This window comes from Chiloscyllium punctatum, chromosome 18 (genome assembly GCF_047496795.1).
Source record: "Chiloscyllium punctatum isolate Juve2018m chromosome 18, sChiPun1.3, whole genome shotgun sequence".
In the NCBI taxonomy this organism is placed as follows: domain Eukaryota; kingdom Metazoa; phylum Chordata; class Chondrichthyes; order Orectolobiformes; family Hemiscylliidae; genus Chiloscyllium; species Chiloscyllium punctatum.
The window spans coordinates 83,236,331-83,259,150 of NC_092756.1; the positions used below are offsets into that span (position 1 = coordinate 83,236,331).

General features: G+C 41.0%; 1 protein-coding gene across 3 annotated transcripts in view; it reads right to left on the reverse strand.

Annotated features, from left to right (window-relative positions):
* LOC140489253 (glutamate receptor ionotropic, NMDA 2B-like) overlaps positions 1–22,820 on the reverse strand; it is a 388,460-nt gene that overhangs the window by 147,537 nt on the left and 218,103 nt on the right. For all 3 annotated transcript variants that reach the window (XM_072588602.1, XM_072588600.1, XM_072588601.1), the window contains one exon: positions 18,969–19,567. In XM_072588602.1, coding sequence (XP_072444703.1) covers positions 18,969–19,555 — 587 coding nt within the window. In that variant the 5' untranslated portion in view covers positions 19,556–19,567. The remainder of the gene's footprint in view (positions 1–18,968; positions 19,568–22,820) is intronic.

Below are 22,820 nucleotides of genomic sequence, written 5' to 3' on the forward strand. Positions count from 1 at the left end.
CTCAAAATGTACCAAAACAATGGAGTGCTTTTGAAATGTAGGCACTGTCACAATGTAAAGAGACACGGCAGAAAATTTTCACAGAGCAAGATCCTACAAACAGAAGTACAAGAAATTTAAAAACATACAAAACAGGAGCAGGAGTAGGCCACTTGACAACACGGGTCAGCATCACCATTCAGTAAGTACATGGCTTATCTGATTAATCCTTATTCCTGCCTATCTACTACTCTTTCGTCCCTCTGCATAGCTCAGTTGGCTGAATGGCTGGTTTGTGATGCAAAGCACAACCAACGATTTCTGATTCCCACACTGCCTGACGTTACTATGAAAGTCATTCCTTTGCAACCAGTTCTCTCTCTCTCTCTAATGAGAGAGTAGCCTTTGGTCTGGTAAGACTACAGCATGGATGTAGGTTTGCTCACTGAGCTGGAGGGCTCATTTTCAGACGTTTTGTCACCGTACTAGGTAACATCTTCAGTGAGCTTCCGGATGCTCACTGAAGATGTTACCTAGTATGGTGACGAAACGTCTGAAAATGAACCTTCCAGCTTCATCCAGCTTTGAGCCAGCTTCATCCAGAGGCTCTCTGAAGATGTTATCAAGTATGGTGATGAAACGTCTGAAAATGAACCTTCCAGCTCAGTGAGCAAATCTGCATCCAGAACCTCAACCTGAGCTACAAATCTTCTCAAAGCTCGCTAGGACTACGGCATTTGTACTTTTATCCATTGTCTATCTGTTTCTGCCTTAAGAAGTCCCTGCTTTCCCCACCTCTTAGGAAGGGTGTTTCAAAGACCCATGACTACCTGTGAGAACTGTTAAAGTCCCCAGCTGATGTTAGTACTGGACAATTCAGATCCCAGACAGATATTAACAGATCATTTTTTATTTGTTCTTGTTATGATCTGGGCTGATGGTATTACAGACAAGTCAGATCCCAGACATGACTTTATATAGATGGATCATATTTTTATTTATTTTGGTTTCAGTGAAGTGGTCTCTCATGGAAACATCAGCACAGAATGCTGCAGATGTTGTTTTAACAATAAAATGGAAGCTTATTACAACGAAGTGAAGGTGAAATAGAATACTCCAGATTACTTATTTATAGTACAAATTTAAACATTTTAAATACAGTATAAGTATGATCTTATAAAACCCAAAACACTCCTTCTATAGTACCCCAATCACACCACAGTAAATGCCTAAAACAGCACTCATACAATCTCTACAATGCAGAAAGAGGACATTCAGCCCATCAAGTCTGCACAGACCCTCCAACATGCATCTCACTAAGACCCAGTCCCCACCCACCCCAATCTATCCTCATAATCCTCATAATTCCACATTTACTATGGCCAATACATCTAATCTGCACATCTTTGGGCCATGGGAGGAATTCCATGTATTCAAGGGGAGAATGTGCAAACTCAACACAAGGCTGGAATTAAACCTGGGTCCATGAAGCTGTCAGGCAGTACTGCTAACCACTGAGCCAGTCTTGCAACACTCACACCAGAATCCCTATGTCTAACATCTTGGAGTGTTTAGGTCACTTGTGACTTCAATTTTTAGATCAAAACTACAGATAGCTTCTTCCTGGAGTTATCATATACCTGAGCTTAAATATATTCAGCTTCAACTAACCTCTTCAGGGCTTTATCTAAACATTTCTGGTCTGGAATCAATGCTTCACTCGAAGGTAACCTTGTTCACTTATATCCTTCCCTTCTCAGGAGAGTTCTTTTACACAGATACTGAATTCCAAGGATTTCACATAACTGCCCCATTCAAAGTCAAAATTCTCTCTCTGTCTCTCTCTCAGATCTTTGGGCATTTCCCTTCAGCTCAAAAATAGCAATTTATAGACTCTTGAATAAACTTTGACGCCCCATTATTTAACTTGCTGGGTCACAAAACAATGTAAGTTAACAAAGTTCATTAGTTGTGCACAAGACCTATTTATCTTAAACAAAACCTCAAAACCCATTTCTTTTCAAGTAAATCACCATTGCTAGAGGGAGTTGTCAAAATTAGAGGATTGAGTTCAGATGTGGGGTCCAGGCTAACTAGAATTCAGTCTAAGAGATTCTATGGGTGCAGGCTGGTGGGTAACTGTCAGTGGGGGTGGGAGATATTACGGTTGAGAGAGAGTTGAGGTCCTAGGACGTTATAGGTGAGAGGATAGAGCTATCAACTGTTCCAGGAGGTTATGCTTCATATGACTCATCATGTGACATATTTCTACAAAACAGCACTTACTTTCGAAAGGTTAGCTCTTGTGTTGTATATTTACTCATGGCGCAGAAGAATAGGGAAGTCTTCTTGCAATTGTACAAGGTGCTGTTGAGACCACATCTGGAGTAATGTAAGCAGTTTTTGTCCCTTATTTAAGGAAAGGAATCATTTCATTGGAGGCAGTTCAGAGAAGATTCACAAGGATGATCCCTCGGATTGTCTTATGAGCAAATGTTAAACAGATTGGAACTTGACTCACTGGTGTTTAGAAGAATGAGAGGTGATCTCATTGAAACATATTGGATTCTTAAGGGTTAAATAGTGATAGGATGCTTCCCCTATGGGAGAGTCGAGGACGAGAGGGCACAGTCTCAGAATAAAGGGGTTCCAATTTAAGACTGAGATGAGGGGGACCTTTTTTACTCTCAGAGGGTTGCGAGTTGAGGGAGGGGATGGCCAAGGTAGACTGTCAATCCAGAGACTCAAGTAATGTTTTGGGGACACAGGTTCAAATCCCTCCATGGCAGGTTGTGGAATTTGAATTCAATGGTGAAAAGAAAATCTGGAATGAAGAGTCCAATGATGACCGTGAATCCATTGTCTATTTTTGGGAAAAATCCATCTGGCTAAATCCTTTCGGGAAGGAAACAGCCACCTTTACCTGGTCTGGCCTATATGTGATTCCAGACCCACAGCAATGTGGTTAACTCTTAACTACCCTCTGGATAATTAGGGATGGGCAATAACTGCTAGCCAGTAATGTCCTCACCCTGTGAATCAATTTTTAAAAAAGAAAGTCTTTGGAACACCTTGCCACAGACAGCTGTGGGAACGGAGTCCTTGTATATATTTAAGGCTAAGATGGATAGATTTGCAATCGTTAGGGGGGAATCAAGGGTTACAGGGAAAATGCAGGAAAATGGACAGGAAGAATGTTGGATCAGCCATGATCCCATTGAATGGTAGTTAAGGCTCAAGGGGCCAAGCAGCCTACTCCTGTTCCTATTTCTTATGGCGTTATGGTAGTTGAATATTTTTGCACGTAGGTCTGTGCTACAAGCAATTGTTAGAGGTGTTCCAGTAACTAATTGGAGTACTGGGTACACCCAGATATCACCCATAACTCATGGGCTTTATGTAATATGCTGTCATTCGATCTGTAACTGATAGTAGTCTTGAAGTCCACTCAGTTTCACGCTGAAACCAGTCAGAATTCTCCTGTGCTATTCAAGGCATCCAGTTCATTTCACTTTTAATAGGTCTATTTCTCTCTCTCTCTTTGTCTCTCCATCTCCTTGATCTCTCGTTCTGGAGTCAAAGAGCAGAACTTTCTGGCATTGCCAAGGGCACTTAGAAGGGAGGGATGAGGAACTAAACTGGGGGTAGAGGCTAAAGTTCAGATTTCCCCACAGCAGGTTAAAGTTCTAGTATTAAGTTCTCAGAATGTTTGAGGTGAGTTAGCTTCCCCCACTATAATGATTGGGAATTTCTTTACATTCATTAGCACATCAAATAGGAAAACCTCATGCTCACAATCCTGCCCATATAGAGGCATGTACTTGGTAAGGGAGACTTCGTCTTGGAAGCTGTAATGAATACACACTTTTTCTGTAACTTGATGAAGGGCTGAAGAAGGGCTTATGCCCGAAACGTTCACTCTCCTGCTCTTCGGATGCTGCCTGACCTGCTATCCATTTACAGTGCCACACTTTTCAATCCTGACTCTCCAGCATATGCAGTCCTCACTTTCTTCTATGCATACAGCCCGGTCTAATCAGTTTATGCATCGTCTCAATCATAACTGGTCTTACAAGGTGCTGTTGTCAACCTCAAACCGCCATTGGGACATAGTCCAGTTGCACTGGCTGATGCCAGTAGACCTGACCAGGGCATGCATGAGGGGCTAATAATCAAAGGAGATGAAGAGGAATGTTACAAATAAAAGTGGGCAGGTCTTTCAGGCAGTTACATAGTTAGGGGTGCCAGAAGGATCTTGGGCCTTGAAGGTACACCTCTGGGAGGCAGAGGGGTGAGTCACAGTGATCAGCACGAGGGGGACAAGGAAGGGTAGAAGATTGGGAACAATATTGTGCGGTTGAGGGGGAAGGAGAGGTGAATTGAATAAGGGGTTGTACAAAACAAATAGTGATGGTGAGGAGCTGGGTGAGTGTGCATTTAGGGAGGGCAGAGCAGGAAGGTCAAGAGAAATTATGCAGCCACAGTTACGGGGGAGATGAGAGAGGGGACATCAGGGATGCAGGTTAGAGGAGAGGATTGAGGGTGAAGGAATCAAAAGAAAAATTGGCCAGAAACAGTATCCCATTCAGACCTGTCAAAAATAAAACACGGCACCAAGAATGTATATTAGAAATAGGAAGGACCCGAGATCTGCTTGCACAACTTCCTCTTCAACACAAACATCCAGAGCTGAGTGAATCGAAGCACAAATCTAAGTAAAACTGATTTGTAAGCATTCTTTTGGGATTTTAACAGGCTCTAATTCAAGACCCATAACTCATGCTCAACAATATTGATGGTGGTGGCATTAGTGGTGGTGATCTAGCAGACTCGATAGGCCAAAGGGCTTTTTTATATACTCTATGATTGTACGGTTCTCTAAGCTATGCAGGACTGTGCACTGACCCAGGTATCTGAATCTTAAGGGTATGTGGATGAAACTGTTATATAAGTTGTTAATTCCATGATTGCTAGATTGTGTCATAGTCAATAATGAATCAGAGAATACATACAGTGTGGAAACATGCCCAACAAGTCCACAACAACCCTCTGAAGAGTAACCCACCCAGACACATTACCTTACTCTATTACTCTACATTTACTCTTGACAAATGCACCTAACATACATATCCCTGAACACTGGGCAATTTAGTTTGGTCAATTTACCTAACCTGCACATCTTTGGATTGTGGGAGGAAACCAGAGCACCCGGAGGAAACCCAAGCAGACAGGGGGAGAATGAGCAAACTCCACACAGGCAGTTGCCTGAGGCTGGAATCAAACATGCGTCCCTGACGATGTGAGGCAGTAATGCTAACCACTGAGCCACCGTGCCACTCAATGAAGGCTGCCAAGAGTCAAAGTGAGCCACAATGCCACAGCAATAGAATGCACTATAAAGCTCAACACAAATTCCTTGCACATGACTGAATAAAGAAGAGGGCAAGCAGCCATGGGGCCTGCAGGATGGGCCTCACCGTGTTGAGGTGACTGCAGGATAGGCTTTCAATTAAAATGCAAGCAACCTGATAAGGGCCTAAAGTTTTGGGTAAGGGCTAATTCTCAAAGGGAAACCAAACATCTCTTCCTTGCTAGTTATCACAGATGCTTATGTAAAGCAAACTGCTTGCCCAACTGAAGCCAGCAGCTGGTCTGACTCTGGTGCAATACAGGAGAGAAGATGAAGGAATTATCAGAACCAGTTGCACCAGGGACTGGGTGCTCAGGGGGTTCCAGCTGTGGATGAGAGAACAGTTCCTGAAGAGAGAAACCAGAGTCTTCAGCATCGTCAAGCAGTGTATCAAGACAGGGACTATCAAGAATGGAGCAATGTATCAAGACAGGGTCTCCAAGATTGGAGTAGTATACCAAGACAGGGTCCACCAAGAATGGAGTAGTATACCAAGACAGGGTCTGCTGAGAATGGAGCAATATACCAAAACAGGATCGAGCAAGAATGGAGTAGTATTCCAAGACAGAGTCTACCAAGAATGGAGCAATGTATCAAGACAGGGTCTACCAAGAATGGAGTAGTATACCAAGACAGGGTCCACCAAGAATGGACCAGTGTACCAAGACAGGGTCTACCAAGAATGGAGTAGTATATCAAGACAGGGTCTACCAAGAATGGACCAATGTATCAAGACAGGGTCTCCAAGGTTGGAGTAGTATACCAAGACAGGGTCTGCTGAGAATGGAGCAGTGTCCCAAGACAGGGTCTATCAAAAATGGAGCAATGCATCAAGAAAGGGTCAACTAAGAATGGAGCAATGTATCAAGACAGGGTCTCCAGGATTGGAGTAGTATACCAAGACAAGGTCTGCTGAGAATGAAGCAATATACCAAGACAGGATCTAGCAAGAATGGAGTAGTATACCAAGACAGGGTCTACCAAGAATGGAGCAGTGTATCAAGACAGGGTCTACCAAGAATGGAGCAATGTATCAAGACAGGGTCTCCAAGGTTGGAGTAGTATACCAAGACAGGGTCCATCAAGAATGGAGTAGTATACCAAGATAGGGTCCACCAAGAATGGAGCAGTGTAACAAGACAGGGTCTGCTGAGAATGGAGCAATATACCAAACAGGATCTAGCAAGAGTGGAGTAGTATTCCAAGACAGGGTCTAGCTAGAATGGAGTAGTATATTAAGACAGGGTCTGCTGCGAATGGAGCAACGTATCAAAACAGGGTCTACCAAGATTGGAGCAATGTATCAAGACAGGGTCTACCAAGAATGGAGCAGTGTCCTAAGACATGGTCTAGCGAAGATTTAGCAGGTACTGGCAGAGAGGCGCAGGGTCCTTCCGTGACTAGGAATATGATCATGTAAATCTGCCAGCCCCTGCAGTAAGATTTTCAGCCACGTGGCTTTGGAAGAAGCACTGTGCCTGGGGCACTGACGATCACAGTGGTATTGAACATCCTGACCAGTGACTCCATTCAAACCTTAACTAGAAACATGTGTAGTAAAATGGTAAAGGTAACGTCACTGTAGACCTAGCAGGCTATAGGACTGCTCTCTCATTAGACAGATGACTGGTGATGGCTTAACTCAAGGGTAGGAAGTTGGAAAGGAGAATCCTTCATGATAAACATCAGCCAGAAGATTGTAGGATCGTTGGAGAGAGAAGTTCATAAAATATACAGTGTGCTGGACTTTATTAATAGGGGCATAGAGTACAAGTGCAAGGGCATTACACTATAGGAATAATGTGAAGGCATTGGAAAGAGTGTAGAAGGCGTTTACAGGTATGGCTCCAGGGATTGGAAACTTCAGTTATGAAGATAGACTAGGAAGGTTGGGATTGTTCTCTTTGAAGAAGAACATGCTAATTCTGATAGAAGTTTTTTAAATCATAAAAGATCCGGATAGGGTTTCAATTTAATCATTCAAAAGATACTGCACCTTCCCATTGCAATAGGTCCAGTGATTCAAGGGCATTGCTCCTAATACACCATCACAATCCTACTCTACATGTTGGTCACTTTTCAGTGTGGAGAGGCATTTCTTGACATCAGTCCTGAATTCATTCTCATTAGTGATCTCTTTTTCTGATTCTTCAATCTCAGGAGAATCTATCTGACAAAACTTGATAACTCGCATGCACCTTGCATCCAGGCAGAAATGTCCCCTGTCTTTCCAGTCCCTTCTCAACATTCCAACCCCGGATATGAGCATCAGCCTTGTGGCTTTTCTCTATGCTGCTCCCAGCAATTATTTTTGTCACTTAATGACCAGAACTGGACATGGTATGCAAGCTGCAGTCTGACAAAAACCCTGTGCAGTTTGATCACAATTTTGATTTGATTTGACTTATCATTGTCATATGTACCTAGGTACAGTGAAAAGTTTTGTCTACAGCTCTACTCTCAATATTATAATCTCAATCAAAAGTATCTCTAAACTCCAAAACCTCGGTCTCTGCTCCATCCTCTGCAACTTGGATCCTTGACTTCCTGACCCACAGACCACAATCAGTGATGACAGGCAAGAGCACCTCCTCCACAACAATCCTCAACACCAGTGCCCAACAAGGCTGCATACTCAATTCCTTACTGTTATTATACACTCATGACTGTGTGACCAAATGTCATCTGAGTTGTACCTACAAGTTTGCTGGTGACACCATCATTGTGACAGAATTTCCTCTGACTTACTTTTCACTCTTAGTTCAAGGCCTTAATTTTGTGATGTCTGCCTTCGTGGTTAAAAGTTGTCAAGGACTGAATCTATTAAATTGCCTAAGTCATCTGCTACTCCATTCTTGGAAGGTGCAACATCATTCAGGAAGTCCAGTTCCAAGCATTATAACCATCTGCACTTGTTTTGGAACTTGGGCTTGTTTGAATGACTTTGAATGACTGTTTTTCAAAAGGCAGCGGAAAAATAGTCCTTAAATTTTTCAAAGCCATAGGTAGATAGTTTCTTGATAAGCAAGTTTGATCAGGGATATTTGGGAACATGAATTAATCAGATCAACCATGATCTGACAGAATGGTGAAATAGGTTTAACAGGTCAAGTGACCTACTCCTGCTCTCGATTGTAAGATTGTGTATTTAGTTTGGGGATCGTTTGCCTTCATAACATCAATGAGTGAACTCAGAATTGTAACTTGATTTTATTCTGTTTTTAAAAAAAGCCTGCATCTGACTCCTAGTGATATCTTATTCAGCTATTGTCTAGACCAAACTCATCCAGCTGAAAGGATTTGCATTATTAAAATAAAATTCCATTTTATTATTAAAATAGAAGTGACAAGATTAACGTCTAACCTGCCAAAGGCAGAATGGTAAATTAGCAATCAAATTTCGACAGGGCGGCACTTTCAAAGCTGTTGAGGCTTTTCCCTGACATGCTGACCTCTCACAAAGTCAGGCGCTGTCAAAAGAGGCTTCAGGTAGGAAATTGTCAGCCTTTTTGTTCAGATACTGCAGTACTAAGAACAAGATTGACCTTTCCAACATGCCTGCAAACCCACTGCAGGAAGCCATTAGCAATGCCTTGAAAAAGATTGTTGCCTCCTTCCACACACCCCAGAGTAAATTTAATTTGCCTTCTGTAATTTCAAAATTCCTTCTTGAGATGCAACATCTTCCTATGACATCATATTCAGTTTTACATGTTAATACAGAATCCCTATGGTGTTTTGAAGCAGGCCGTTCAGCCCATTGAGTCCACACAAACCCTCTTAAGAGCATCCCATTCGGGCCCCGGCCCCCTACCCTATCCTTGTAACTCTGCATTCCCCATAGCTAATTCACCCAGCCTGCACATTCCTGGACACTATAGACAATTTAACATGGCCAATGCACCTAACCTTTATATCTTTGGCCTGTAGGAGGAAACTGGAGCACCAAGAGGAAACCCACACAGGCACAGTGAGAATGTGCAAACTACACACAGACTGGAATCACACCCAATCCCTCGTACTGTGAGACAGCAGTGCTAATCACTGAGCCATCATGATTTCCCATGCAAGGGTTCAACTGATTACTTATTCTCTGTCAACAAAGTAACTGTTCAATGCTTAAAAACAACTCTGTAAATCCTTCAGACACATATGTTTGCATTATGACGTCTGTGGTAATTATTAAATATGAAAAAGATTAAATAACTGTTTTCCTCTATGGATAATAAATTGTCAATGTAATGTTGCTGTTTAATCAATTCTGGTTGATGCCTATTTTGTGAGTGTGAGCCAGTGTAAGGAAAGAATTAAAGGACCTCAGAGCAGTACTTTTAATGTCAAAAACCAGATGGATGCAATACTTACTAATTACATCAGTACTTGTTAATTGCTGCGATAATACTGCATTGAATAAAGCAATTTGTATTAGAACAGTAATTGTGGGCTGTTGTGGTGCTTTGGCAGTGTCCCGACCTCTGCATCAAAAGACCTGGATTCCAATCTCCAAAGATGAGTTGTTGCATGTCTGTACAGGTAGAGTTTTTTTAAATATCTGGAATAGCAATCATAACAAGCTGGTTGGAATTAGGGTAAGATAATTGAAATCAGAGTGGAAATTCCTTTCTGAAGAAGGGTCACTGGACAGGAAACTCAGTTTCACTCTCCACAAATGTTGCCAGAGCTGTTGAGTTTCTCCGGCAATTTCTGTTTTGTTTCTTTCAGATCTCCAACATCCAAAGTTTTTTGTTTTGTTATGTAGTCAGTCAGAATGGGACATTGATAGTGGGCTATCAGTGAACAACCCAATGGAAAATACCTTAACCAACCACCAGCCAATCATGCAATCAACAAAACTAACCTCCATCCAAGAGTACATCAGCTCTTTCTGAAACTGTATTCTGTAAGTCAAGCCCTGATAAGTCCCACACTGCAGCACTCGAGAAATAAGACAGAAGGTACATATTGACAGGAAAGGTCCTGGTGAACCAAGTGGCAAAATCTTAGCCATCTCATCTGCACCAACTGATTTGGTAACTACATTGTTTCAATGAAACTTTCATTTTTTAATTCCCTGTAATGGATTTAAGTCAAGGTAATGTCACCATTGTCTTACCAGACTGGAAGGCTCACCTCTCATTAGAGAGAGAGACAACTAGAGGTGTTTTAAACTGAGGGTAATCATGGAGAAAGATTGAAAAGGAGAATCCTTCAAAGTAACCTCAGCTAGTGCAGGAATTGAACCCACCATGATAGTGTTACATCAACAGTGTAAATCATCTTTCCAGCCAACCAAACCCAAAGGAAAAGTTACCATAGTCTTACAGGTATCTGTTTTAATAGGGTTGCTTTCTCATTAGACACAGACAACTGGTGGTGGTTTAACCTGAAGGTCATCACGTCTCAGGAGAAGGGAAAGATTCAGAAGGAAAGTTCTTCATGGTAACCGAAGCCAGTGCAGGAATTGATTAAGCATGAAATGATATCAATCATGATTCTCTGTCCCCAAATTTAAGAGGTGAAATCCCCTATATCAGTATAATTAATTAGTTCACATGCACTTGCTACACTGAGACACCATTAGAAACTGCTTGGACAAATGTGGATTAATTAAGGACAGACAGCATGGGATTTTGTTAAAGACAAGCTAACTAAATTGCTTCAGTTTTCTCATGAGAAAACGAGATTGACGAGGGTAATATGTTTGACGAAATTTCAAAAGGCATTCAATAAAGTGCCAAATAACAGACTTGCTGGTAAAGTTGAAGCACTTGGTATAAAAGGGACAATATCAATATGGTCTGGATTCAAGTCTGACTGAGTGACAAGAAACGGAGAACACTGGTGAACAAGTGTTTTTCAACAAGGAGAAAGGTAAATAATAGGATTTTCAGGGTTTGATTATGATATGTATTAATGAGCTATTGTACAATTTCAAGATTTGCAAAACTTGGAAGTGTTGTGATCTGTGAAGATGGTCTAGCAACTTAAGAAATGGTCAGACAAGTGCTTGATGAAATCAATGCAGAGAAGTGTGAAACATTACATTTTGGTAAATGGAATGAGGAAATTGTAAACAAAGAACACAATTGTAATGAAAACATAGAAAATCCAGTTGGCACTTGAGTTCACACAGGGTGGATAGTGAAAAGATTATTCCCATTGTGCAAGAGACCTAGAACTAGGTATGACTATCATGAGGCAGTGACAGCCTAGTGGTATTATTGCTGGACTCTTTATCTAGAGATCCATGTAATACCCTGGAGACCTGGGTTCAAATCCTGTCATGGCAGAATTTGAATTAAATAATATGTCTAGAAATACGAGTCTAACGATGACCATGGACCTGTTGCCAATTGTCAGGAAAAAAATTATTTGGTTCACTCCCATCCTTTAGGGAAAGAGACTGCCATCCTTACCTGATCTGGCTGGCATGTGACTCCAGACCCACAGCAAAATGGGTGACCCTTAACTGCCATTTGTCCATGAATGCTGACCTAACCAGTAATGCTCCATGTCTGGTAAACAAATAAAACAAAATTAAATGAGGAGAATGTTTTTTCCTCCCGGAGGTTTGAGAGTCTTTGGAATCCTCATCCCATTGGAGTGGTGGAAGTGGGATAATTGAATACTTATAAAGGTCCTTCCCACTTATCTCTCCACCCTGGAGGCTCCCAGCCTCATTCCTGATGAAGGACTTATGCCCGAAACATCGATTCTTGGATGTTGCCTGACCTGCTGTGCTTTTCCAGCACCAGTCTAATGTTGACTTTGATCTCCAGCATCTGCAGTCCTCACTTTTGCCTCACCCAATACTTATTAAGGCAAAGGTAAATAGATTTTTAGTTAACAAGGGAGTCAAAGATTGCATGGGGTAGGTGGGAATGTAGAAGTAGGCAACAATCAGGTCTGCCATGATCTATTTCAATTCTTTTAATCTCCAAGGAGTACACACCCAACATACTCAACGTCTCCTCAAAAGAAATTGTCTTCGTATCTGGCATTGAATGGCAGAGCAGGCACAAGGTATTAAATGGTCTACTCTTGCTTCTTGCTGGCATATAAGGAGGTTACTGAAAAAAAAGGTGTCTGGATATACATAAATAAGTACAGGTTGAGAAACTGACTAAGAGAGCGCACCATAGAACCTGGACTTTAGTCCAGGTAGAGCAAGTAGAGTATAAGAGGAAATATGGTGAGCCTTTGTAAAACACTGGATTTGTCTCAACTGCAATGCTGTGACCTATGCTGGGTGCTACACTTTAGAAAGGATATGAAAACGTTAGAGAGGGTGTGAGAAAGATTTACGAGAATGATTTCAGGGATGAGGGCACTGTGGATAGTTTACAGAAGCTGTGGGCTAGTGACCTTAGAGAAAAGAAGATTGAGAGAAGAGTCATGAAGGGTCTGGAAAAAGTAAACAAAGAGAAGCTGTTCCCATTGGCAGAAGGGCCAAGAACCAGGAGACAATGGGTTAAGGTGATTAGAAAAAGAACCAAAAAAAAAATCATTTTTTCACCCGGCAACTAGTTGGGATCTGGAATGCACTGCCTGAGAGTGTGATGAAGGCACGTTTAATGATCACTTTAAAAAGGAATTTGGATCTGTGAGAAAAAGATTTTCAAAGCTATGGGGCAAAGGGTATGACAGTGGAACTAGTTGAGTTGTAGAAAGTGGACACTGGTATGATGGAGAAGGTGAGGACTGCAGATGCTGGAGATCAGAGCTGAAAAATGTGTTGCTGGAAAAGCGCAGCAGGTCAGGCAGCATCCAAGGAGCAGGAGAATCGACGTTTCTGGCTTAAGCCCTTCTTCAGGAGTGAGGAGGGTGTGCCAAGCAGGCTAAGATAAAAGGTAGGGAGGAGCGTTGGGAATGCGATAGGTGGAAGGAGGTTAAGGGCCAAATGGTCTGCTTCTACATTGAAGTACATTTCTTGAAAGACAGATGTTCAGTTCTGTGGCTAGTTTCCATTAGACTAGATAAGACATATTCCAATTTGCAGAGTATTCTGGATATGGATATCCACGATTAGCATTCAAATCATGGACTGCTTAATATTAAGGTCCAGTCTAGGAAAATCGAGATTGCACTAGGGAATCTATAAATTAAATTAATCATTTATATAAGATTCCCTGACTGTGACCTTGAGAAATGAAAACGTGATAGAGCAAACCATAAATACAGAGTTGTTCTCCTTTGTTTTTTCCCAGTAACAAGCTCAGAGAGACAATACGTCCATTCTAAGACACCCCTGAGCAACCATATTAATTACAAATGAAAGTAAACCCTTTAGTTCTTTAAAAATCAGACAAACAGTGCTTTCAGTTAATTGGGCTACAATCAAGACCATAAAACCATATAATACATAGGAGCAGAAATAGGTCATTCAGCCCATCAAGTCTGCTCCACCATTCAATGAGATCATGGTTGATCTGATAATGCTCAACTCCACTTTCCTGTCTTTATTCCCTAACCCTTGATTCTCCAACTGATAAAAAATCTGTCTGTCTCAACCCTGAATATACTTAATGACCCAATTTCTGCAGTAAAAAAATTTCACAGCCTCATTACCCTTAGAGAGGAGAAATTCCCCTCCTGTCTGTCCTAACTGAGGGACATTTACTCTGTTATTATGTCCTCTGGTCCTGGACTGTCCCACAAACAATCTAACAGCATTACTCTGTCAAGCCTCCTAAGAAAATTTTCTGTTTCAATTCTTTTAATTTCCACTGAGTATATACCCAACCTACTCAACCTCTCCTGAAAAGAAATTCTCTTCAAATCTGTGATGAACCGAGTGAACCTTCTCTCAACTGTTTCCAATGCCTGTGTATCTTTCCTTCGATGAGGGGCCCAAAACTGTTCACAGTATTCCAAGTGTGGTCTGACTTAGTGCCTTGTTTCGTTTTAACAGCCCCTCCCTTACTTTTATACTCCAGTTCCTTTGAAATGAAAGTCAAGGTGCAATTTCAACATTAAACTTAATTTATCTCCTAATAATCTGAGCAGGATAAATACTTTTGTCCATGACTACAAAAGTTACATACCCTTTAAGATACTGCAAAGTGTAAAATAAGCATCATTGCATGTCAGCCCCAATTGGACAGGTTTATCTTGTTAAGGTGGCAGAAATCCTTCAGCCTAAAACAAACTCACCTAACACAATCTGGCTATCATTAAAGTAATAGATTAACGCCCTGCTTTCTAAAGTTGGAGACCATACCATGAAAGTGCCAAAGAAAATCAACAAATTTGAAAGAATTTGTGAACATGCAAAGGGAAGAGGCTCTCTCCCACAACAAGTTCTTCTGAAGTTAGTCATTGTCAGAAGAAATTTTAGGAGAAAGCTATTGGAATCCTGCAAGTGGCAATGTGACCATAACAATATTGCTGCAAATTTATCCATTAAGGCTATGCCTCTAAATTACAGCCCAGTTTTGGAACTCAGTAAACTCTTTTGTATTACATTTAATGGAGAGCGCTTGACACAAAATGTACATTATGAATGTAACCTTTAATGTTAATTTTATAATTAGCGTTTAGATGAACGAGAAATGCTATTGATACTTGGCAGGGTGGATCCTAAAAGGATGTTTCCCTTTGTGGGAGAGACTTGAACCAGGTGGCACAGTTTAAAAGTAAAAGATCTTTAAATTTAAGATAGCAATGAGGAGGAATTATTTTCTTTCAGTGAGTTGTGAAACGATAGTTATTGGTAATAGGTTGGAATGTGAAATGATGGCCACAATCAGATCAGCCATGATCTTATTGAATGATGGATCAGGTCGATAGAGGGGCTGAATGGCCTGCTTATGCTCCTAATTAAACACTTATTTGTTCCTAAATGTAGTCAAGACCCCCACGGCGCCACTTACCATACTGAAAAAATTTGAACTTTTTTGCATTCTATATAATGTCAAATTTCAAAAAAGTACTTTCACAGATCTTATGATTTAAGTACATTTCCTGAAAGATTATTCATTAAGACAGCAGTCTCTTGAATAAACCTTTTACAACCTCTTCCATCATTGTACAATCACTCCCCTATTTACACCCCAGAGTAAATTTAATCACTTATTTACAATTTCAAAATTCTCATTTTTGAAATAAAATATATGTCTATAATGATATATTCTAACAACATTCAGTGCATTTAATGTTCACTTTCGATGGATAACTTATTCTCTGTCAACAGAGTCTAGGAAGAAGAAAGAAACAAATTCCCCACATGTACCAATACTTGAGTTCAATGTAACCCCCACATGCACTTGCAGAGAGACACAAAAAATGCTACACATTACCGAGGAGTGATCCCTTTACACGCAAATTAGTGGATGATTCACCTTAATCTGAACAAATGAGAAGGCCATCACTTATCTCTGGAAGCTGCATTCATGAATTAACGTACCTACTTATGCATTTTGATGTCTGCAATAATTATCCAATATAAAGAATGAAAGCCCATATGTTTGTACCTTATAATTTTGACACACTGGCAATGTAATCTTGCATTTTAGTTAATACAGCTTGCTGCATAAGTTGTTGATTTGCCAACTTTATTATTACATACTTGCTGCACTGCTGGCATGACTTTTCACAATGCATCAAGCCCCTTTATGTCGCTGTCTATGGGTCACTCTTAAATCAGGTAAGGCCATAGCTCGTACTTATGGAATTCTCGGTATGGATAGCCACCATTAGGTCTCAGATTCTGCTTAGATTCTCTTTAGACTTAACTGTGGAAAATCATATTTTGAGCAAAAGATCAATACATTGGATTAGTTATTACTATAAGTTCCCTGACTGCAGCTCAAGCTGGCCCACAAGTAGAATTGGATTGGCACTAGCCACAAAAACAAAATGCTTTATCACTTAACTTGCCAGCACCAGGTCACAGGAGACCAAACATACAGGACACTTGCTTTGTTATAAACAACAAGCCCAGTTTTCAAAATTTATCTCACGTCTCAGGGCATTGGTTGTTGGGAGTTCACACTCAGAAACTTGCAAATACCATATATGTATGTAAGAGAAATAAAAAAATCAAGTCATACATCACAAGGACTTTATTCCATTGTTAAAATTTAATTCATTAAAGATAAATTACAGTAAAGCTCAATATTTCGTGGGGTGGACTTGCTCCCAGATCATCGAGAATAAAGTTGTGCCATCATTGATCTAATCTCTCTTCAGAAACATCAAAGAATTGCAATAAATGATGTAACTTTCATTTTAAATTATATAGCAATTCTATTCATTTGTGTTCTTAGAATAACTATTATTTCCACACGTTATAGACTGATCCACTGGGTTTCACTTTTTGCAAACAAATGGGAGTGAATTGCCAAATGTTATCAACAAAGCACCAGAACTGCATGCCATAAAAATGAGAACTTAACTCATCCGATTAATATAAAAGCAATTGTCCTTACCACTGCCTTAAAGCCAAGGTTGTTGTTTAAATTAATGCCGATCTTATAAATTGACTGGTCAACTGTTGCAGGTTCTCTACATTGATAGTCACACCACAAAGATGCTTATGTTTAAATTAGGTCTGAAACATTGGTACTTCATGAAACAAACCATATCTCTTGCATTTCACTAGGGTTCCCTATAGGATGCAATGGCTTAGTAATGTTAAACATATTGAAGGATTTTGGACATTGCCATTTTAATGCCTGCATTTAAGGATTACCAAATAGATGAACCAAAAACTCTGGATTAACTTGTTGCAAAAAAAAAAGAATTTGGTTAACAATTGTTAAACTTAACGAAAGTCACAAGGCATGCTGGGCAACTGTTAAACTTGACCACGCTCACAAAGTACCATGAGTATCGTTATTGCTCTAAGTTGGAAGGATGTTTTAAAGACAAGCAAACCAGCAAAGACATATGTCTTCTCATCACACAAGAGGAAGGTAAGCTCTAAATAGACTTTTTCTGCCAGGAAGAAAATAGACACTTTATAATCATTCATAGGAGACAGAATGAAAAGCAGTTCAAAGAAGGTCTCAAAAAACAATTACCCCTCCATAAAAGGAATTGATCACCTCTGATTGAATTGTGTTTCAGGTAAAGATTGGAGGCAAATCTAGGTTTCAAAGCATCACTAAAACCAATTAAATTGTAAAGTATTTCAACCTTGGTTGATTCTTACCTCTTGTATCCTAAGGAATACAAAAACATACATACACTCTCTTAAAACTTAACAAAATCTCAACACCATGAGTACAGTATGTGGCTTTCCTTTGGAGAGTGTAAAACTCAACCACACTGGTAATTGAAGAAATTTAGCACAACAAATACTGAACAAATTGACTCCTTTCTACCATTAGATAAATGCATATTATTGAGTGAAGATGCTAGAAACATTCAAAATCATCCAAGGCAGAGACAGATGGAAGTGGGCTGTTTCCATTAGTTGTGAGGTCAGTATTAATGGTTTGTAGGTGCAAGATTAAATATTAGCGATTTAGACCATAGGGCATGAGAAGCATTTTTATGCAAAGTGTGGAAATCACTTATGGTTAGTGGCTCAGATAACAGCGAAGTCAACATTAAAGATCAACCTGGATAAGTGGATGAAGGAAAAGAATTAAAGGGATAATTATTAGTTGGTTCCTCTTTTGGCTTTTCCCATGTTACAAAGGATCAGCACAATGTTGGTTCATCGCCTCCGCACCTACCATTAATTTTGGATATGGAAGGGTGGCTTTACAGCTGTTGGCCCTTCCTGCTACTAACTCCATCTCAATTACCTCAGCTGTGAGACTGAAGGGACAATCTAACCATTGGTAATCATGGTTTAGACTACTTTCTCACATGGAGAATAAACAAGCACATGGATTGGCTGGGCCAGAAGTCCAATTTCCATGATGTAACTTTGCTGTATATTCCTGGTGCAGTTGCAAGTCTCTGTTCTTCCACCAGCCTCAGATTTTGCTTCTATCTCTGAACCAAGGCCAATTGGAGGCTGCCGATCTCTGGAAGCTAGAATGGAGGTAATCTGCCTTCAAGTCAGTTGTAGGGTCCAAGAGCTGGAATGAAACATGCCTTTCAAAAACCATAAATTGCACATTAAAGAATGAAAGGATTATGAAATTTCCCAATATTTCTTCAACAAACAGTTATAGCTATACTTGTAAGCTCTGGTTACTAAACCATTCCTGCTTCATGGGATGGGTCCAGACTGAAGAAATCTGATGGTGCTGTCCAACCACGACCTTGAAATGATGACCGTGTTCTAAGCGACATCTAATTGTATTCACCACTGGGAATCCTGAGAAATGGCTAACTGCCACCTTCTAAAGTGTGCTGTAGTACTCAGAGAATATTAGCAAATGGCTAGCAGCATATGTTAGAATACTGTCAGAAGTTAACAAGTGCAGACATTGATAAAGGCAAATACATAGACAGCATGTGTTTTATGAGGTTGTGCATATACCTGCCGAGGTGCTTTTCACCTGGCATGTCCTGTCCCTACCAACACTGCATTTCAACAATGCAACTCAACACTTGTTACTCAGTCATGAGTGTCAACACTCGCCAATTCCACAGCAAAAATCTTAGAATCAGGTCCTACCTGTGCAAAGTGTTTGATTGATGAGCCCTTCTTTCCTGTACACTGTAGCAGCTGGTTTTGGGTTCCATGATTTCCCTTCGTTCAGCCAGCATTGTCGAGGCTGCTGTGGTGATAATGGCCACTCCATCCCTCACCCTGGCTGGGAGTCCATAATCCCACTCATCATAGGAAACGGAAATTAATCCTGTCGGGAATTCGGGCAGAATAATATCTGTGTTCCCTGTGACTGTACTTGGCACAATCCAGATGTAGCCATAGCCAGTGAGGCCAACTGATTCAGCCACCTCAAAGATATAGGTAGCCTCATCCTTGGTGCAAAAAAGGAGGATGACAGGGCTCTGAAGCTTCTTCAATTGGTTTTGGATTTTGGACTCACCATCGTCCATTGAAACATCCAGAGACATGACCTCCTCCATCTCCCAACCTACAAAACTGTTTTCAATGGTGCTTCGGATCTTATTGATAAACTCCTGGTATCCAGGGAAGTAGCTTGTTACAATAGAAAATATATACCAGTCATACTCCTCCATAACGTTCAACATCACTGAGGCCTGCTGTTCAATGGACGGTCCAAATTGGAAGAACATTGATGAATCATCCTGCAATACAGAACAGAGCAGAGTTACTGAACTAAGCTATTCCACTGTCACTTAGAAATCAACTTTTCTGGCATCTTCTGCTTTATTTTCTAAGCAAATTCCATCTCATTTTCCACCCGCCCCTTTTTCTTCTCCTTGTCCATTGGCCTCTCTCTGTAATAGATATTCATTCAAACTTTTTGACAAAAGGCTATTGATCTGGAATGTTAACTTTATTCCACTCTCCACTGAGTATTTCCAGTATCTTCTGTTATTTCAGATTTCCAGCACCTGCAATATTTGCTCTTGTTTCAGTCATTCTTTGCTCTGATGATGGGGTGGCATGGTGGCTCAGTGGTTAGCACTGATACCTCACAGTACTAGGGACCTGAGTTCAATTCCATCAATGGGCAACTGTGTGAAGTTTTCACATTCTCCCTATGCTTGCGTGGGTTTCCTCCCACAGTCCAAAGATGTGCAGGTTAGGTGGATTGCCCATGGTAATTTGCCCATAGTGTCCAGGGATGTGTGGGTTAGCCATGGGAAATGTGGGGTTATGGCGATAGGGTTAGTTTAGGTGGGATGCTCTTCAGAGAGTCAGAATGGCCTGCTCCCACACTGTAGGGATCCTATGTCCTCAACATTCTGATTGTTAAATGGTGGAGCTGACATGTTACTCAAACTGATATTCACTTCCTGTTTGTGCCTATCTCTATCGTACCTTTCCTTCTACAACTACATCTGTTCATCTCTTATTTCCAGCTTTGCTAAATCTAAAATCTTTGCGAATGAGCGGCACAGTTGCTCAGTGGTTAGTACTGCTGCCTCACAGTGCCAGGGTGCCAGGTTCGATTCCAGTCTTGGGCAACTGTCTGTGTGGAGTTTGTACATTCACCCTGTGTCTGCATGAGTTTCCTCCAGGTGCTCTGGTCTCTTCCCACAATTCAAAAACGTGCAGGTTAGGTGAATTGGCCATGCTAAATTGCCCATAGTGTGAGGTGCATTAATCAGGGTTAAATATGGGGGGTGGGTCACTCTTCGGAGGGTCGGTGTGGACTTGTTGGGCCAAAGGGCCTGTTTCTATACTATAGGTAAACTAATCTAATCTAAATCTCAGCTGTCTGTTCCACTCAGAGAGACTGACTTCTCAGTGCAATTCCTTTATCGCATTTTTCCAGTATCTGAGGTTTGATTATGCAACTGGAAAAGGCATGAACCAACTCCAATGACACTATCCCTTGGTGCACGTTGAATAATTGAACCAAATGGAAAAGTCACATCTTTGATACCCAGCCTATGCTCAGTTCAGAGTAGACAAGGAGGTAGTGACACCACTGCAATTGCCTCAGAAGTGGAGATGATGTATAGTGGTAATACCACTTGAATAATCTAGAGACTAGGCCAAAGTTCTGGGAGCACAGGTCCCAACGCTATCATGGTTGCTGATGGAAATTCAATTCCACTCATAAAACCTGGAATTATTGGGCTCTTGTAGTGTAAAAACAGAAATTGCTGGTGAAACTCAGCAGTCTGGCAGCAGCTGTGGGAGGAAAGCAGAGATAATGTTTTGAGGCCAGAGACTGTTCATCAGAATCTTCATCAGTTCTGACTTGTAATGTTATCTCTTTTTTTCCCCCACAGATGCTACCAGACTAGCTGAGTTTCTCCAGCAATTTCTGTTTTTGTTTCTGATCTCAAGCATCCACAGTTCTTTGTTTTATTCCTGTCATGTAGTGGTAATGTCCCTACATCTGCTGGGGTTAAGATCCACCTGTTCCAGAGGTGTGTAATAATTTCTCTGCCACAGGTTGGTTTAAAAAAAATACTGGGATTGAGAGTTGCAGACACCAGTGAGGTTGGAATGCTTTATTTCCCCCTCCAACTCCATTTTAATTTAACCTCCCTCTCTCTTCCCACACTCCCTATATATGTTATTGTTGCACTCACCCTAGTGAATAGTGCTTGACAATAGTTCATTTAATTAGAAACACAGGTTACCTAGAGAGGGGGAATGGAGTTTTAAAAAAAACCGGGATTGACAACCATGACTACTATCGTTGGCAATTGCGAAAACGCATCGAGTTTAAAAATTCAGAGTTATGGAAGGCTGACCTGAAAGCAGAACTGAAACTACAACCAGATAAGCATGACCTTATTGAATGGTAGAACCTGCCTGAATGGTATATTCTTGCTCTTAATACCCTCAAGGAAGTAAATTGCCCATCCTTGGCTGGTCTGGCCTAACTCCAGATGAACAGCAATGCGACTGTCTCTTATCTGCCCTCCAAAATTTCCCTGCAAGCAATTCAGCTTGAGGGTAGTGATGATTGGGCAAAAATACAGGCTTTGCTAGTTATGCCAAAGTACTTTTGCTCTGGCAGTGATTCTGGACAGGGATGTCCTCCACTGTCCCTTTCCAACTCTTGCTGTATTTTTATGGGATCATCAAAAGTGGGATGTAGCCAGTAATGTATACCTCCTTCTCTCATTCGGTCCCTTTGCCTTTTCTCTTGTCAACTTAACTGCACAAGGATAACTTAAAATGTCCCTGTTAAAATATCCTGTGTCCGTTATTTCTTGTGTTACTGTAGTAGTGCTTCCCTTGCAGAACTGATCAGATCCTATATTGGGAGCGGTGGATTCACAAATTTTGATAGGACGCTTGTCAGGAGTCTGTCCAATATACAATGCACCCAAAATCAGGAGAAATACCTCCTTCTTTGATGTTCAATGACATCATCATCACTGAATTCCCCACTATCAGCATCCTGAAGGTTAACATTGACCAGAAGCTGAATTGAAGTGAACAATGCAGAATGGAATTCCATGACAAGTAACCCACTTCCCGACTCCCCAAAGTTTATGATTCAATATCCTCCACTTGACTGGATGGGTTCAGCTCCAACAATTCTCAATAAATTCAACACCAGAACAAAATAGCCCACTTAGCACCCATCTACCATTTTAAACATTCACTCCCTCAATTACAGTCACAGCATTGTGTAGGAATGCTGCAAGAAAGACTGCAGGAAGTATCCAAGTTATCTTCGATAGAACTTTCAAATCTGTGACTGTCAGCTCCCAGAAGGACAAGATCGGAAGGGAGCACTACCACCTGCAAGCTCCCCTCAAAGTCACACACCATCTTGACTTGGGAATATATCACTGTTCTTTCACTGTCACGCAGCCAAAATCCTGGAACATCTCCCTATCAACATTGTGGCTGTCTTTTCACAACAGGGCCTGCAGCAGTTCAAGAAGGTGACACTCTACC